The sequence below is a fragment of the Columba livia genome, chromosome 16 (assembly GCF_036013475.1).
Source record: "Columba livia isolate bColLiv1 breed racing homer chromosome 16, bColLiv1.pat.W.v2, whole genome shotgun sequence".
Taxonomy (NCBI): domain Eukaryota; kingdom Metazoa; phylum Chordata; class Aves; order Columbiformes; family Columbidae; genus Columba; species Columba livia.
The window spans coordinates 14,596,888-14,614,513 of NC_088617.1; the positions used below are offsets into that span (position 1 = coordinate 14,596,888).

The following is a 17,626-nucleotide window of genomic DNA, read 5'->3' on the forward strand; positions in this document are numbered from 1 at the left end:
CGCTGGAGCTGCATGGGCTGGGGGGAACCGAAAGGCCTTTCCAGCCTGTGAGCCCCTGTTGGGCAGGTAAGAGGTGTCCTCAGCCGTGAGCTGCCTCTGTGTGCGGTGGCCATTAGCCATAGACCCTGTAGGTTGAGGGATGTTGCTTGCACTGCACCCAGGTGATTAGAGCCTGTCTGGGGCTGCAGGTCCCCCTAAAGCACTTGCTATTTCTATATGTGGCATTTGCTTCACATGCCGCCTTTCTGTTCTCTCTGCAGCCACCAAACTTCAAAGCACTGAGCTGCTCCCCGATGTCGGATGCCTGGGAGTGCGAGGCGCAGGACCCCTTTGGCAGCAGCGAGGAGCAGGACGAGGTGCCCAGCCAGGTGACGGTGACAGCCATGGACACGGGTGGCCAGTGCCAGTGCCCAGAGGAGGAGCCTGACGAGGCTCCGCAGAAGCGGACGAGCACCCAGAACGGGATGCAGGACAGTGGGGGTGGGGGCACGGGGGTGAAGAAGAAACGGAAGAAAAAGGATCTGGGAGAGCAGGAAGGGGGAGAAAAAGCATCTGTGGAGGTGAAACCAAAGAGGAGGAGAGAGCCTAAAGAACCAAAAGAGCCTAAAAAGGCCAAGGAGCCCAAGAAGCCGAAGGAGCCCAAGCAGAGGGAGGTGGCCAAGAAGCCCCGAAAACCTCGGGAACCCAAAGCCCCCAAGGAACCTAAAGACAAGAAGAACGGCTCTGAGCCTGCCCCCAGAGCAAGATCCAGGAAGAGCAGGTGGGTGGTGGTGTGACCTGGTCGCTGTGCCCGGTGTGGATGGGGCTGTGGGCTTGCAGGAGCTTTGGCCAAGAGAGCTGCGCTGGGCCACCACGTTGCAGGTGCGCGGGCTGGACGTGGTGGTCGGGAGGCCAGAATGAGCCCTCTGGCCACACAGAGACAGGACATGTGAGTGCCCTTTTGGGGGACGAGACCCCAGATCCAGAAGAGACCAAAGAGTCTTGGCCCCTCCTTGGCCTGGCCCTTATGCCGAGTGTCCTGGGGGGCAGAGGGACCGCAGGGAGGTGTCACCAGGCCAGCAAGGTACATGGTGCCTGTCACGCCTGTTTTGGGGTGCGGGCAGAGGGTGTGTGAGTGAGCCGAACCTGACCCCGGGCTGTCTGTGCAGGCGAGGGTCCCCACACGGCCGGGGCCCGGCAGCCTGGCCTTCCCTCGGCTCAGCTTTGGGGATGCTGGAGCTCATCCTGTCTGTTCCCCCCATCCTGGCCAGCAGGACCTGTCCTTCCCTCGTGGCTGCGGAGCTGTGCTGGCAGACGAGGTTGGCAGCAGGGGGAGGCCTGAGGACTCCCTTGTACTGCACAGCCAGTGCCACTGCCTCCGGTAATTCCTCATCCTTTTAATTAACGGGCTGATTGGCCAGAAGCTCTTATTTCTTAGCTCTGGCTGCTTTTTAATTGGGAATGTGTGCAGATAGCAGAGCAGGTCTCAGCAGCACCAGCGTCATTTGGTTTACTGTTGTGGACTGGTGAGAATAAGTGTTTTTGGAGAGGCCTGTGCAAAGCAGGCCTATCGATTGGAGCTGGGCCCTCCTCCTGTACTGTGAATAATCCATAGGGTGGATATATTTCTGCTGTAAATGGGATTAGTGTAGGAGCCAGCTGGGAATTTTTCAGCAAAACCTGCCTTTCTTGGAAAACACCAGTTTGGTTGAGCTTTTCGAGGGCCCTTTCCTGGAAGTGGTCACCAGAATGGGCGTCCCAGGGTCAGTGGGATCTGCCCACCTCGCTCCCATCTGCCTGCCCGCAGGACACGTGTGCAGCACGAGGACCGAGCCCGGGGTCTTCCACAGCCCGGCTCCTTTGGAGCTCGCTGACCGCAGATGTGGAGCTGGTGCCAGGGGGGCCGGTAGTGCCATCGGTGTGGGCTGGTGGGGAAGAGAAGCTGTGGGGAAGGGGAGGGGTGGGGCAGCATCGCTCCCATGCCAAGCTGGCACGGAGCTCCGCGGGGCGAGGGCTGGGTGCCGTGTCCCCAGCGAGTCCCTGGGCTGTGCAGCGCTGTCACTGCTGGTGTCCCTTCAGCCTGGGGCTCTGCATGTGAGGGAACCATGAGCGGTCGTGGGCCAGTGAGCCAGAGCAGATGGGGATGGACAGATATGCGGACAGTGCCGGGAGGGCAAGGAGAGGCTTGGGGTGGGGAGGGTTACAGTATGACCTGCCGTGGGGAGCTGGGGGGCAGGTCCTGCTGCTGGACGTGGAGCTTGTGGCAGTGGAACCCCGGCTGCAGAGCTGGACACCCTGGTCCCTCCTGCAAAGGCACGGTGGGGTTTGGGGGTACCAGGAGGGGGATGAGGAGGGATCCACTTGCTGTGCTGGCTGTCAATTAATATAACTCCGTAACATATCGTGCAGCCAGATGTGGGAGTCTGGGGGTGCCACAGAGCTCTGTGCTTTCCTGATGCCCCGTCCCAGTGCAGCCTGGGCCTGTGGAGCTTCGTCCCACTCGCCCCCACCTTCCAGGAGGATCAGGCCCACCCTGCCGCTTGGAAAGTCCAGCCCGTGGGTCCTCCTGGCAGCTTCCCCCTCCGCAGCCACTCTGCCAGCCTCCTGTGGGACTGTCACCTCGGCTCTGGCTCAGCCACCAGCAAACCACCCACGGGAGGCACGGCTGTGGGGCGGAGGCACCCATGGGTGTCAGCTCTGCAGGGACAGCGCCGTGTCCCCCTGTGCCCGCTGGCTGGGCCCGGCAGCGCAGGGAGGGAGAGGCGAGCGGCAGGCGGGGGAAGCCTCGGCGCAGATGGAATGATTGCTGGGAGTCCTCTAAGTGGCAGATAATGGTGGCATAATTTCTTCTAAATTATTTCTAATCATAGCCAACTACTGGTTCATGAATGAAGCAGTTGTTAATTGTGACTTACAAATCAATATCTCGGGAGTTATTGCTCGGGTGGCAGCAATGCTCGCAGTGCATTTTCAGGGCCTCTAATTGAAGTGTGAGTGCATGGCCGGGGCGTTTTTGGCCTGAACAGCAGATTTTTAAGTGCTTGTTTTTTGCTGGCCCCAGGCAAGCAGTGATTTTTCTCATGTGATGTGGGTAAAACCTTGACACGGCTCTGTAAGAAACTTCCTCTGCCGCTGTGCCGGTCTGGGCTGTGGAGCGGACAGATGGTGTGGCCATGAGTGAGGAAGGGGACATTGCTCAGCCTGGGGACAGGCACCAGCTCTTTGAGATCTTTCCCTTAACTGAGTTCCCTGCAGAGAGTGAGGGTGGACGGGCACATTGAGAGACGCTGTTTTACGCTGGTGCTTCCTGGGCTCTTTCCCTTGCGTGGGCAGGTTGTGGTGGGTGCTGGGTGCCACGCGGGGACAGGTGGCCCTGACCCCAGCGCGTGCCACGGGGCTGGGTGCGTCTGCATGTTTTGTGTTCACAGGAAGCGGGTGGGATGCACAGGGAGCAGGGCCCAAATCCCCTCCACAACTGGAGCATGGAGGACAGTTTCCTGGTGGGACAGAGCCTCCCAGGCAGCCCTTGGAGGTGGTGGTGACCAACGTGTTGGCCATTGCACTGGTGGGACTCTGGGACCTGCATCCTCCCCGTGTTCATAGCGATCATGGGCCTTAACTCCCTCTGGCTGAAGGCACAGGCCAGCGGCTGCTCAGCTGCCGTCCCGGGATGGGACTCGGTGCTGTGGGTCAGGGAAGACAAACCAGGAACTGGAGCAGCTTCTGCCTCAACGCTGCTGTAAGCATTTACCGAGGTCTGGCCAGGCTGGGCAGCACACTTGGGAGGTTGCCGGCAGGATGGCCAGTCCTTCTCAAACTGGGCTAGAAGGTTTGTCTCGGGGGTGCCAGGACACGGGTTGCCCCTGGAGCTGCTGAGCTGTATCCCTGATTTCGTTGGAGCAGGATGTGTCTGTGGGTGCCTTGTTGCCCTGGCCTGCTGGGGTTGCTGGTGGGGAGAACCTCTTCGCACCCGCGCTGGACACAGGTCCCCGTCTCGGTCTCCAGCTGGGGCAGATGCTGCCGTGCTCTGTGCAGGACCTGCTTTTGCTCTAGAGGCTTGGTGGTCACAGAAGGGGCCACCCTGCATGGAGGGGAGAAGCTGGCCTGGTTCCTCATCACCTGAGACGCTATCCAGAGCATCCTGCCCTCACACATCTGGGCTGCCCATGCCAAAGGAGCTGGCCATGAGCTGGACCCCATCTCATGTAGCCCTGTGGGGCTGTTCCCCTGGCTGAGGGGAACCCCCAACCCCTTCCTGCCCCACACCAGAGATGGCCAGATGGACACTTTCATCCCAGTGTACTGGAGCTGGATGCAGAAATACTTGATGGTGATGAATGAGCATCACTGATTGGGGATCCCAATGCTGAGGGCGCCCCAGGAGCCTTGACCGGCCTCTGGGTGATCTGGTGGGAGCAGAGCAGAGCTGCCACCCGAGCCCTGGTGGGAGCAGAGCCCTGCTGGCTGTCCCTGGGGTCCCTAGGACAAGACCTAACTGTTAGTCTGTCTTGGCAGCAAGGACACCCCTGTGGAGAAGAAGAAGAAAGGGAAGAGGAAAAATGAGATACCAGTGGACAGTTTGGATTTGGATCAGGATCTCCTGAGCCCATCCGTGCAGAGCCCAGAGGAGTCTGCAGAGTCAGCTGACAGCCAGGTACGTCTCGAGGCCTCAGCTGGCTCTGAGCAGGGGAGATCTGGGTCCTGGGGTGCAGCAATCAGAGAGCACATTCAGCAGCAGGGCTGGTAGACCCTGGACCCAGAGATCTACCAGCCACACTGCTTAATGGCAGCTGGCGGCCTTGGGTTGGGTGCATGCTGCTGCCCTGGGTGCTGCTGGTCCCTCAGCCTGGAGTTTCCCTCTCCTCCGTGGCTCCGGGCAGCTGCTCTTTGCCGCCACAGCGCAGAGAGGCAGGTCAGCCCTGCAGGGCTGGGGAGCTGCACGTGTCCCCGCAGGGCTCCTCTGCCTCGGGGCTCGGGGGCTGGTGGAGCTGTGTGGGTCAGACATGCTGGAGACATCAGTTTGCCCCCAAGGGCTGCCTGTTCTTCCCACCACCTCCATCCCACTGCGGCAGGGGTTGGGCTGGACATCAGGCAGCCCTGGGGTTTTCTCTCCTCTGCTCAAGCAAGGAGGAGGTACCTGGTCTGCCCACCGCCCATGAATGCCTTTTTCATCCCATACACAGAAACGCCGCTCAGGACGGCAAGTGAAGAGGAGGAAATACAACGAGGACCTGGATTTCAAGGTGGTGGATGATGATGGCGAGACAATAGCTGTGCTGGGAGCTGGGCGAACCTCCGCGCTTTCCGCCTCTACCCTGGCATGGCAGGCAGAGGTAGGGCTGGATGTGGGACTGGGGTGACAGGGCCGCCTGCCCCACACAGAGCATCCCGACGGTGTCAGTGCTGAGGGTCAAGAAAGTGGGGGATCCCAGCACAAGGATGGGGTGAGAGCGTGCCTGCCTGGGAGGCTGTGCAGGGACTGTGAGTGCACAAAGGGATGGGCAAAAGGCGTCCAGGTCCAGTTGTCCCCCGCCTGCTTGGAGACTAAGGCCTCTGGAACATGCCGTGTAGCTGGACATGTCCCTGAAGGCATGACCCACCATTGCCCATGCCCACCTTTGGCTCCTGTCTCTGTAGCTCCTGTCTGTGAGGTTGGTCTATTATTTTGGCTCTGCCAGCTGAGGGTTTTGTAGGTGCCAGGTCATCATTTTCTGCCCACACTGCTGCTCTCCATCAGTGCCTCAAAGTGTAGAGATGCCCAGCCTGACACCTGCCAGCCAAGCTGATGTGCTGGACAGCGTGGCAGAGCTCTGGGCAGCGTGGCAGAGCTCTGGGCAGTGTGGCAGAGCTCTGGGCAGCGTGGCAGAGCTCTGGGCAGTGTGGCAGAGCTCTGGGCAGCGTGGGAGGGCTCTGGGCAGTGTGGCAGAGCTCTGGGCAGCGTGGCAGAGCTCTGGACAGCGTGGCAGAGCTCTGGGCAGCGTGGCAGAGCTCTGGGCAGCGTGGCAGGGACCAGCCGGTGTCACTGCAGGTCAGGTCTTGCTGCCCTGCTGCCTTTGCCTGCTGGTTCAGCGCTGGCTCCCAGTGGGTGCTGGCAGCTCCTTCCTGCTGGTCAGTGTTTTGGATCCTGCAGCTCATTCCCTACCTTTGGTTTCTAACAAAGCTGCTAGATACTAATAATGGTCACTAATGGTTTTCATAGTGTTCCCGTGTCCCTCTCTAGTTCCCTCTTCACAAGGCTGCTCCCGTGTCAGGGCTGACCTGGCAGGGCAAGGTGGGTGTGCTGAGGCCTCAGGGCTGCTCCCCCGTGGCTTGGACTTGCAGGCTTCCCCGCTGGATCCTGGCCATGTTCCTCAGCAGCTCTCTGGGGCGGCGCAGGCTCCTCTGGCAGCCAGCACTGAGCCACGGGCCTGTGTGAGCTGGCTGGGCTGCGGGTCAGCGTGGGAGCTCCCAGCATGGAGCGCTGGATGCGGCTGCGATGGCAGCGCTGTGCCCCGGCCGTGCTCACACCAGCCTTTGTGGCCAGGGTCAGGTTGGAGCCCGGTAGCACCAGGGTGGATGCCCAGGTGTGGGAAATGAGTGCTGCATGAGCTGTCCCGCTCCCTCAGTGCCGGCTCCACTGGCTTGTGGGCTGGGAGAGGAGCCTGCGCTGTTCTGTGCTGGAGGGTGCCAGAGCCAAGCCACACCATGAGCCCGTGAAACAGCGCTGTGCTCTCCTGTCCCCAGGAGCCTCCTGAGGATGATGCCAACATCATTGAGAAGATCCTTGCCTCCAGGATGGTGCAGAAGGAGGTGAGTGGCAGAGGTGTCAGTGGGGCTGGAAGTCCCTGGGCAGAGGGAGGAGACGGGATCTGGCTGCCTTGTGCAGCAGGGACATGAGATGTAGCAGCGTTGGTGCTGCTGTGCTGTTCCTTGTGCTCGCTCATCGCAGGGTGCAGCTGCGGTGTGCCCAGACTGGCACCGTTCTGGGTGGGGGATCAAAGTGGTGCCTCTCCTGCTGTGGACACCAGAAAGCCCCTGGAGATGAGCCTGATGCCCAGGAGGTGTTTGAGTCCCCCTTGTGCAAGAGTGGTCTCACACCATGTTCCCTGGGGCCACTGAGCCTCCAGGGCTGGCAACGTGCTGAGTGCCCGGCTACCCTCCCTGGCCGTGGGGCTCAGCCCATGGCCGGACAGGGAACACTGTCTGCCCAGGACACAGAGGATGCCCCCATGGTTCTGCACAGGCTCTGACTGTCACTAACTCTCCTTCCCTTGGTTGCAGGCTCATCCCGGAGGCCTGGCATTTGAGATGGAGGAGTTCTACGTCAAGTACAGGAACTTGTACGTGCAGCGTTGTGGTGCTCTGTGCCGTGGCAGGGGGCCCTGTGCATGCAGGAGCGAGGGCTGTGCGCTCCCAGCTCCCTGTCTTGCTGCCCCTGTCCTCCTGAGCCAGCCCCGGCAGTGGGAAGCAGAAAAGCTGCTGCAGCCCAAGTGCTCAGTTTTGGCCGGTACCTGGGCCACAGCTTCCCCCAGTTTGGGGTTTCACATGGCAAGGCGCAGGCTGGGTGTTCTCCAGGCTGCTGCGAGGTCCCTGCTGGTCTGCGTGGTGATGGGATTGGGTCCAAAGGCTCTTTGGTCGTGTTTTGTTGATTTTGTTTTCCTCCACAGCTCCTACCTCCACTGTAAGTGGGCAACGCTGGAGGAGCTGGAGAAGGACCCCAGGATCTCCCAGAAGATAAAGCGCTTCCGGAACAAGCAGGCTCAGATGAAACATATTTTTACAGAGGTGAGAGTTGAGCGTGACAACCAGCTGTGCCCAACCCCAGCCCTCCAGGGCCCAATGTGGGGCTGAGCGGGCCAAGAGCTGTGCGCTGCCTCTGGCGCCTCCAGCGCCGAAATTCCAGGCTGGGGATGGGCAGGCAGGGCACACTGTGCCGTAGCTCAGCAGTGTCGGGGTGCTGCCCAGAGCCCTGCCCGTGCCCCCTCGCTGGCACCGCCACAGTGCCTGGGCAGCAGCCTGGCACCCTGAGCTTCCAGGCTGGTTTGAACCAGGGCACAGCAGAGGAGGGTGAGTGGGTGGGGGTGCTGGAGCCAAGGGGCTGTGACAGTGCCCTCAACACCCGCAGTGTCACTGGCAGAGGTGTGGGCAGGGTGACAAATGTCACTTGCAAGGCACCGCCAACCCTGGAAGCGCTGCTCAGTGCGAGGGAGGGCAGCGTGCAGTGCTGGAGGTGCTTTCATGGTGGAGCAGAGATGCTGTGGGAGAGAGTGAGCTATAAATACTTGGGCTTAGGGCAGCTCCTGCCTGCTCTGCTCTGTAAGCAGATTAATCTTGTTTAATATGAAAGGTGTTCTATAATTTATCTTGCTGCTTCGGAGATAGTTGTTGGAACTCCTCAAACTGCCCTTACAAGTATAAATCAGGCCAGTAGGCTATGAAAATTTCTCCATGAATGTAGTTGGAATGCTGGGGGTGTGTGACATATTTCTGACTCGTGAGTCTGTTTGGGGTCTTTCCCAGGATGCAGAGAAAAAGCATGTGTTGGAATGCACTGTACCACTAACAATTTAGCAAGGAGCAAATGCTTTTTCCTGTGACTAACTGGGACTTGAGGAGCTGTGAACATAGAATCCTGTTTTTTCTCCTGCCCAAGCCCTAGACAATGTGTCTCTTGAGGACAACTGCTAGTCTAGAGCCTGCTGCTCCCCAGGGATTCCTGGCAGGAAGATGAGCCTCAGGAGCAGTTGCTGCAGCTGAAGGTGGGGAGGAGAGGCAGAAACAGAGAACACAACGTTGTCCCTTGCAGAGGAGTTCAGCGGGTGCTCTGTGTGGCTCTGCTGTGGCAGTTACAGCTCTGGGTGCTGCATGTAAGCTGGAGCGTGCAGCTCAGGGCTTTGTACCTTGGGGCCAGATGGGCTGCTGAGGACCTTTCTGCCTCCCAGCAAGGGCAGTGTGGAGCCCGCAGCTGCTCTAAAGCAAGAGCTTTGTGTTCTGCAGGGCTCCTGTGTCCTCCTTGCCCAGAGACAGATGTCACGTACCTGTGCCCAGGGCACTTGGTGTGCTGCACACAGTAAGCAGCGTCCTGGGGCAGGTGTCCTGCAGCTGTTTGCTCATGCTTGCCATCTGGTTAACTCTGGAATCACCTTGAACTTACCTCTCTTTTTACTCTTTGCTATCGCAGCCTGATGAGGATTTGTTCAACCCGGACTATGTGGAGGTAGATCGAATTCTGGAGGTGGCTCACACGAAGGACCCTGACACCGGGGAGGTACGTGGCTGTGTCATTTGCTCCGTGGAGGGAGGGAAAGAGGCTGAGCAGGCGGCCCAGACCCACAACCTGCATCGCGTGTCATCTCTGAGCACCCTGAGGCCTTCCCAGCCCTGCACATCCCCAGGGACCCCTTGGCACAGGGGTAAATGGAGGACTGCGCCCAGACGCAGGGGCTGAGTGGCCGGAGCCCTGCGCTGACCCCCAGCCTCTCTCGGTGCTGCAGGAGGTGACTCACTACCTGGTGAAGTGGTGCTCGCTGCCCTACGAGGAGAGCACCTGGGAGCTGGAGGAGGATGTTGACCCAGGGAAGATTAAAGAGTTCGAAGCCCTCCAAATCCCTCCAGAAATCAAGCACATGGTAACGTACCCAGAGGTAACGTACCCGGCTGGCAGCTCGCTGCCCTGGGCAGGCAGGGGCCTTCTTGTCCCCACTGCTGCAGTGCAAGCCCCGTATCCTCCCCTCCAGATGGTTTAGTTAGCAGGACCTGAGGGTGGGATCTGGTGGCCCAGACCTTGCTGTGAATCAGCTGTCAGTGACTGTTGTGAAGGGTTGTCCCGAGGCGCAGCCCCAGAAGCAGGGCCTGCCCTCGCTGAGCATCAGCCTCTTCCCCGCCACGGACCTTGCTCCTGCTCTCTCCTCCTAGGAGCGCCCAGCATCTGACTCCTGGCAGAAGCTGGAGAAGTCCCGGGAGTATAAGAACAGCAACCAGCTGCGGGAGTATCAGCTGGAGGGAATGAACTGGCTGCTCTTTAACTGGTATAACAGGTGAGGAGGGGCTGGAGCCCTGTGCTCCCACGAGGAGTCCTGCTGTGTGCAGTCATAGGAGCAGCAGTGCTGGGGGAGCAGAGCTGACAAATGGGCCTGACAGAGCAGCTGCTGAGACCTTCCAGTGCAGGAGCTGGCAGGCAGCTGCCAGAAAAACTGTGTTAGTTTTAGCTTTGCAACTGAGTCTTTAGGGCTGTTTCTCCCTGGTGAATGCTGAAGAGTCTTGGAGATAGTGGGGCTTAGCTATGGTGTTGGCCAGGCTACTGGTGACCCATTTCTGCGGCAGGAGTGCAGGAATCTGCGTGTTCTCAGCTGCAGCAGGCCATCAGACACATCTCCCACTGGCTAGTGTGCGCCCAAAGGACAGCATCGTTCACACTGAGTCCATCGTCTTGCAAGAAGTTGGATGGTCTGGCTTACCCAGACTGATTTGGGCCACTGTACCAACGTTCCTCCATGCTGCAGGGTCAGAGAGGTGTGGGTGGAGGTGGTGTGCCTGACATCCCATCGAGGAGCTGGCAACAGCGTGTTTCCGGCCCCCGAGAACCCCGTTCACCTGCCCCTGTCCATCTCTGCAGGAAGAACTGCATCCTGGCTGACGAGATGGGGCTGGGGAAGACAATACAGTCAATCACCTTCCTCTCAGAAATATTCCTGATGGGCATCCACGGCCCCTTCCTCATCATTGCACCTCTCTCCACCATCACCAACTGGGAGAGGGAGTTCCGCACCTGGACGGAGATGAATGCCATCGTGTACCACGGCAGCCAGATCAGCCGGCAGATGATCCAGCAGTACGAGATGGTGTACAGGGACGCACAGGTGACTGACACACACGACACTCCCGGGGTGCGGCCCCCAGCCCTGGCTTCCTTTACTTGGGAGGCTCTGAGCTGTGCGTGGAGCTCGTGGTTCACCTGGAGAGGGAAAAGTGATGTTTTAAGACCTCTTTGCTGGCATGGGCTCAGGGTGCACTGTGTGGGAGTGGAGAACAGGCCCAACTCATGCAGAAAGGGGACAATGCAGCAGAGCCCCAGCTGTGGTTCTTATCCAGGCCTGTTTGTCTGCCCTGAAGCAGCGTCTGCTTTGGAGAGACGCAGCCTGCAGCCAGCAAGGAGGCCTGCAGGACCCTGCCCGCAGCTTAAGGGAGATGGGGAGGTCCCAGCTAGGACCCAGATGCTAACACTGATGTCTGACAGTGTCTGCCACCCTGCAAGAGTCAAGCACTGCGTGTGGTTTATGTCTCCCTAGGGTAACCCTCTCCCTGGGATCTTCAAGTTCCAGGTGGTTATCACCACCTTTGAGATGATTCTTGCCGACTGCCCGGAGCTGAAAAAGATCCAGTGGCGCTGTGTGGTCATTGATGAGGCTCATCGCCTGAAGAACAGGAACTGCAAACTCCTGGAGGGGCTGAAGCTCATGGCCCTGGTGAGCATGTTCTGCCCAGGTTCACATGAGATCAGGGGGGCCAGAGCTGGCCATGCCTAGCGGTCAGATGCCACTGCCAGGGCTGAGAGCTCCCGTCAGAGCGTAAACCATCCAGGACCCATCAGTTGCTGAAGCGGTGCTGGTGATGGGGCACCCTTGGATGGCTGGGGCACTGGTGCCCTGCAGCTGTCACAAACTCCTTTATGCTGAAGGGGAATGATAACCCACAGCCCCCCATGCCTTCCGGTCCATGTGCACTCCTGACCGTGCAGCGCAGCTTAGGCTGCTGCAGCAGACGGGGCAGTCGCTGCCCGGCCGTGCACGGCATCCTCTGGCCGCGCTGTGCCTCCTGCCCTGCGGTGGGCAGGGCTGCAGGGTGCTGGCTGGTTTCTTACTGCTCTGCAAACGTGGGACCAATCCCTGCCAGGGATGAGGGTGCAGGACTGTGCGTGGTGAAAAAGGGATCAGTGGGCTGCTCTGAAAAATTAATTTGGATGTCCAGCTCCTTTCCAGCCCTGGGAAAGGCGGCACTGCTGTTTGCTGGACCAAGGGCCATTAGACCTATTGGATCTACCCAGTTTCCACCACACTCACCTGTAGCTGGGTGAGGCCTCTGAAAATTATTAGTCTTAGGTCTCCAGTTCCCAAAGACCCAGCTGTTTCTCTTGTGCAGGTCCCTGCTGGGTTGTGAGTAGTCCAGGGCAAAGCAGGATTGCTGCTGGCCCTGCTTTGTAACCATCACCTCTCTTTGTACAAACCCTGTGGGAGCCTCACACCCTACAACTGCCCTTCCTTCATAGCTGTGATTTCAGGGGATATTCCCTGCATTCGCTTGGGCAGGAGGATTAGCCCAAGCAGTGAGCGAGCACCCAGGCCTCTGGCACTGCTGGCACAGAGCGGCTGCTGCGCCCCGAGAGGCAGCACCCGGGGGTGCCTGAAGCCAGAGCCCATGGTGTCGGTGTGGGAAGGGAGCGCATTGTCCTTGAGGGGCCATTGATCCTCACACCCTCAGGTCTTGGGGGATGTCTGGACCCCTACATGGACCCCTGTCTCACCTACATGGTGAACCTCTACTAAAAGCTCCTGCTCATTCCCAGTGCACATTTGACACAGTCGTACATGTCACTGCTGACTGTGGAGCATGCTGCTCACGCTGGCACTAGCAGCAGGTCCCCAATGCCACTTGTTGTCACATGGCTCTGGGCCGTGTTTCCCCTTGTTCTGCCCGAGCCCTGGGGAGGGACGTCCCAGCCCCGGGCACAGGGGGCTCAGGCTGTGCCAGCGTCCCCATCCGGTGCCAGCGCAGCCTGAGAGTCTGTGCCAGGACAGGGCTGAGGCCTGGGGGCAGGTGGGGTTCTCGGGTTTGGCTGTTGCTGCACAGAGCTGGACTGGGCCACGTCCAGGGGATGTCCTGGGAGCCACAAGATTGTGCATGGCAGTGGCTGGGTCAGGGCTGGCACCATGGCCAGGGGAGACTTTCAGGGAGCGTGTGTGTCCCCAGGCCACCCGGAGTGCTCCTGAGGCTGGAGGACAAGGAGCATTGTGCTCCTGGGACCCCTCGGACCCAGCCAGTGGGTCTGAGCCCGCAACCTGTTTTCTGTGTATACACAGGAGCACAAGGTGCTGCTGACAGGGACGCCCCTGCAGAACTCGGTGGAGGAGCTCTTCAGCCTCCTGAATTTCCTGGAGCCACAGCAGTTCCCCTCAGAGACGGCCTTCCTGGAGGAGTTTGGAGACCTGAAGACAGAGGAGCAGGTATCTGGGAGAGTGACACTGGTGACTGTACCACAGGCTACTGGGACAGATGGTCACCAAGCCAGGCACGCACTCAGACACGTGCCTCATGGAAGCGAATAGGACTCCTCATGCTGGGAGAAGCAAAGTTGTGACAGAGCCACCAACGCTGCTCTGTAGAGATGAGACCAGCCTACAGCAGGGTGGGGTCTGCTCCCCCACTCGCTCCCTGCTGCCCCTTGCATGCCTGGGCAGCACAGCCACCCCAGCAGTCCCACCCGGACTGTCCTGAGACCAACAGGAGTGCAGGGGGAGGGAGGAGATGGGTAAGTCCAGGTGTCAGTTGCCCTTGGCAGGTTACTCTGGGCAGCCCTCCTCCAAAGTTGCCCTTGAGCCTGGGCCATGGAGAGCAGCTCTGTCCCCTGGGCTGTCTTGCTGCCATTTGAATGTCTGGCGAAAGTGGAGGTTGCACAAAGATGGTCATTCTGATGGAGCAGGGATGGGCATATGGAGCAACCATCGCCTCAGCTGCTACCAAAGCTCTCAGCTCTCCTCTTGAGCAGACTCGTGCCCAAGGCTGCCGGCAGCAAAAGAGTGTGAAGCTGATGGCCTAGGGCTGGTCACCCAAGGAAGCCAGACCCTGAAGGTGTCCTGGCTGTTAGCAGAGCAGCTGCTTCAGGGTCATTTGTTGTGGGTTTCCAGCCTGGGGAGGCTCTAGCATTGCAGGTCCCTCTGCTGTTGTCACTGTGTGCTTGCCATGCAGGGAGAGCACTAAATCTCTGTGCTTGCTCTGGCAGGTGAAGAAGCTCCAGTCCATCCTGAAGCCCATGATGCTGCGACGGCTGAAGGACGACGTAGAGAAGAATTTGGCACCCAAGCAGGAGACCATCATTGAGGTGGAGCTGACCAACATCCAGAAGAAATACTACCGGGCCATCCTGGAGAAGAACTTCTCCTTCCTCTCCAAGGGTGCCAACCAGCATAATATGCCCAACCTCATCAACACCATGATGGAGCTGCGGAAGTGCTGCAATCACCCATACCTGATCAATGGTGAGGGCTGTGCGCAGGAGGCGTGTGGGGATGGTGTCAGTGCAACGTGCACTGGTCACTGCCTGCAGCGCTCACCTGGCTTGGCAACCAGCTCAGGGCGTCGTGCCACCTGCTGCTGGTGTGGTTGTGCATCCAGGGCCAGCATGGGATGCAGTGACCTGCCTTGTTGCTCTCATGGGCAGCCCAGCTCCCCACAAGTGCTGCTGGCTGCTGGGCACCTCAGGGTCTTGTGACGCTCACTGTGTTTGGGGTGTTCTGGTGCAAGGCCGTCTCCCAGCCTGGTGTGTTTTGACAAGAGCTGGTGCAAGCCCTAAAGAAGCAGCATCCCAGGAGTAGAGGGTCTGCTGGAGGTCTCTAGCCAGCCTCCCTAGATCTGATTGACTTCGTAGGTTCTGTTTCTTGCGTGGTGGGGGCTTGCTGTTGCCCTGGGCGGGAGGCTGTGGCAGCTGCACTGACAGCCTCACCAAGAAAGAGCTCATGTCCCTTCTCACCTGGCAGGGGCAGAGGAGAAGATCCTGGAAGATTTCCGTAAAACACACAGCCCAGAGGCACCGGACTTCCAGCTGCAGGCGATGATCCAGGCGGCAGGGAAGCTGGTGCTCATTGATAAACTGCTTCCCAAGCTGATCGCTGGTGGGCACAAGGTGCTCATCTTCTCCCAGATGGTGCGCTGCCTCGACATCCTGGAAGACTATCTCATCCAGAGGCGGTTAGTACAGGCTTCAGCATTCACCACAGCTCCTCCACATCTCCTGTGTCTCGTGCTGTAGACACAGAGTGGAAACAGCCCAGAGTGGGGGTTTGGCCATTCTGTGCCCACGTACCAAAGCATCCGAGTTGCAGGCCACTGCTGGTGGGTGCAGGGACCCCAAAGCTGGGCAGCTCTGACCTGTCCTTTCTGCACTGCCCAGGGCTAGTCCTGGAAGTGACCAAATGGAAATAGGCCCTTCCCTTGGGCCTGGTTCTCACGAGTCCTATATCCATGCACTATGCATGAGGTCGTTATGATTTTGCCATCATAAGAGGAATGAGTTTTGAGAACAACCACATTGCACAGAGGCTGTTGTGGCCTGAGCCTCCACCTGTGCACAGGTCCTACCAGTAAGTCCCAGCTGCCCCACACACGATGCAGGGAAGGGGCACGAAGGGGTTTGTGAGCCGCAGCCAGTTCAGGCCCTGCTGTGACGCTGCTCTCGCCTCTTCCCCTTGCGGAGCAGGTACACCTATGAGCGCATCGACGGGCGGGTGCGCGGGAACCTGCGCCAGGCTGCCATCGACCGCTTCTGCAAGCCCGACTCAGATCGCTTCGTCTTTCTCCTGTGCACACGGGCAGGCGGGCTGGGCATCAACCTGACTGCTGCTGACACCTGCATCATCTTTGATTCGGACTGGAACCCGCAGAACGACCTCCAGGTAACGGGCTGGGCTGCCAGGAGGTGCTTCAGCATGGCCCCTGTCCCCCATGCCAGCCGGGGAGGGACAGGCAGCAGCACCCGGCTGTGCTGGCACGGGGTGCTGTGCTGGAAGCCCCAGCAGGAGCGGGCAGAGGGGGCATGTCATGGGGGGGATCACGATCTGGCTCTAAAAGCAGGAGTGGGCCATGGACCAGGCAACACCTTGTCCGTACCTGGTGCTGGAGCAGGTGAAGTGTTGGGTGCCCCCACCTGCAGAGAGCCAGGGCTCCAGCCTGAGCCTCGTGTCCTTGCTCGGGGTGCAGGGGTGTTCGATTCCTGCTCCACCACCGCACAAACCTGACACTAACCAGCCCTAACCAGAGTCCTGCCAGCTCAGGCACGGGCACCAGGTGACGATGGTCGGGTGTGTGGTGGGTGCTGGTGCAGGTGCCACAAGCCACATGTTGCAGTCCTGCTGGGCTCCCTGTGCTTGACGCCGTGCCCTCTGCACTCCCAGGCTCAGGCTCGCTGCCACCGGATCGGGCAGAGCAAGGCGGTGAAAGTCTATCGCCTCATCACCAGGAACTCCTACGAGCGGGAGATGTTCGACAAGGCCAGCCTGAAGCTGGGCCTGGATAAGGCTGTGCTGCAGGACATCAACCGCAAGGGCAGCACCAACGGGGTAGGTTGGCTGTCACAGTGGGGCTGGGTGGGCAGCCTGGCAGGAGAGCTCTGCTCCTTCCCCTGCAAGTCAGTGCCAGCTCAGAGCAGAGACCTGAGCAGGCTCCTGGGGATGGAGAGCCTGGTCCCGCACACTCACATTGCCGCTGTGTGCCCTGGCAGGCTGTCCCTGCACTGACACAAGGCTGGGTGACTTGAACCGAAATTCCTGACGGTGCCTCAGGCACCATTTTGAAGTGACCTCCTTGCTGTAGCAGTGGGAGGTCGGGGTTGGCTTGGGCATCTCTGGCCTCACTCCTGGGGCAGAGCATTCTCCTGCTGTGCCATGCCCAGGGCAGCTGGCCAGGTTGATGATGTCCCCGTGTTATGGGCAGGTTCAGCAGCTCTCAAAGATGGAGGTGGAGGACCTGCTGCGGAAGGGTGCCTATGGTGCTCTCATGGATGAGGAGGATGAAGGATCGAAGTTCTGCGAGGAAGACATTGATCAGATCCTCCAGCGCAGGACACAGACCATCACGATCCAGTCTGAGGGGAAGGGCTCCACCTTTGCCAAGGTGCGCTGTGCTTCCTCGGGAGGGAAGGGGGCTCCCCTGGGGCGGTGGGGGACACGCTGGGAGCACGCAGGGCAGGAGTGGTGGGCTGAGCTCTTCTGTGTGTGGAGGCACATCTGCATGGAGGCCAGGCTCTCCCACCTGTCCTGCACCAGGAGCGAGATATTGCTGGGGCACAGCAGCAGTGGGATCTCCTGTATCGCTGGTGTCATCGGAGCAGCAAGGAGGGGACCCCAGCCTGGGCGGGTGATGTGGGGCTGCCCGGGATGGTTCAGCTCGGCAGCTTCCACTCTGCCTTTGAAGGCGGCTCAGGCTGGTGCAGAGGCAGAGCAGGGGCTGTTGTCCACGTGCTGGGCAGTGCTAGGGTGCGCTCTGTCACCGGTGGCTGTGTGGACGCATGCAGAGCTGCTCCTGTGTCCCAGTCGGGGTGCTGCAGGATGGGGGGCTGGCTCTGCTCAGGGGCTCAGGACTTGCTATGGCTGTCGGCCGTGCCTGAAATGAGACCCTCTGCCAAGGGCTGGTGTGGGCAGGGTCATGCCTCTCCTTGGGGAGATGGTTGAGTTCAAAGCCTGGGTGAGATCCAGTCCTGAGCATGGGCTGAGCTTATTTGATCCAGGCTCTGTCACCTTCCCTGAGCTTCCAGACACTGGTACTGCCTTGGCGCGGTGCTTTGCTGAGCAGAAATGCAGGTGGAGACCTGGGCTGGTGTTGCGGGGAGGAGCTGTGGTACCTTCAGCACAGCCCTCCTACAGCGCAGCCCACCTCTGCCTCCACCCTCACTCTTCTGCTG

The 17,626-nt window shown here is 59.8% G+C and overlaps 1 protein-coding gene across 17 annotated transcripts in view; it reads left to right on the forward strand.

Moving 5' to 3' along the window:
• CHD6 (chromodomain helicase DNA binding protein 6) overlaps positions 1–17,626 on the forward strand; it is an 88,028-nt gene that overhangs the window by 43,716 nt on the left and 26,686 nt on the right. For 14 of the 17 annotated variants that reach the window (XM_065032689.1, XM_065032683.1, XM_065032687.1 and 11 more), the window contains 17 exons: positions 261–760; positions 4,495–4,633; positions 5,163–5,312; positions 6,703–6,768; positions 7,240–7,298; positions 7,626–7,743; positions 9,140–9,226; positions 9,453–9,602; positions 9,874–9,995; positions 10,574–10,817; positions 11,247–11,423; positions 13,035–13,178; positions 13,955–14,210; positions 14,709–14,919; positions 15,428–15,623; positions 16,122–16,286; positions 16,660–16,839. In XM_065032689.1, coding sequence (XP_064888761.1) covers positions 294–760; positions 4,495–4,633; positions 5,163–5,312; positions 6,703–6,768; positions 7,240–7,298; positions 7,626–7,743; positions 9,140–9,226; positions 9,453–9,602; positions 9,874–9,995; positions 10,574–10,817; positions 11,247–11,423; positions 13,035–13,178; positions 13,955–14,210; positions 14,709–14,919; positions 15,428–15,623; positions 16,122–16,286; positions 16,660–16,839 — 2,931 coding nt within the window. In that variant the 5' untranslated portion in view covers positions 261–293. The remainder of the gene's footprint in view (positions 1–260; positions 761–4,494; positions 4,634–5,162; positions 5,313–6,702; positions 6,769–7,239; positions 7,299–7,625; positions 7,744–9,139; positions 9,227–9,452; positions 9,603–9,873; positions 9,996–10,573; positions 10,818–11,246; positions 11,424–13,034; positions 13,179–13,954; positions 14,211–14,708; positions 14,920–15,427; positions 15,624–16,121; positions 16,287–16,659; positions 16,840–17,626) is intronic. The other 3 variants (XM_065032692.1, XM_065032681.1, XM_065032695.1) reach the window with 1 other exon arrangement.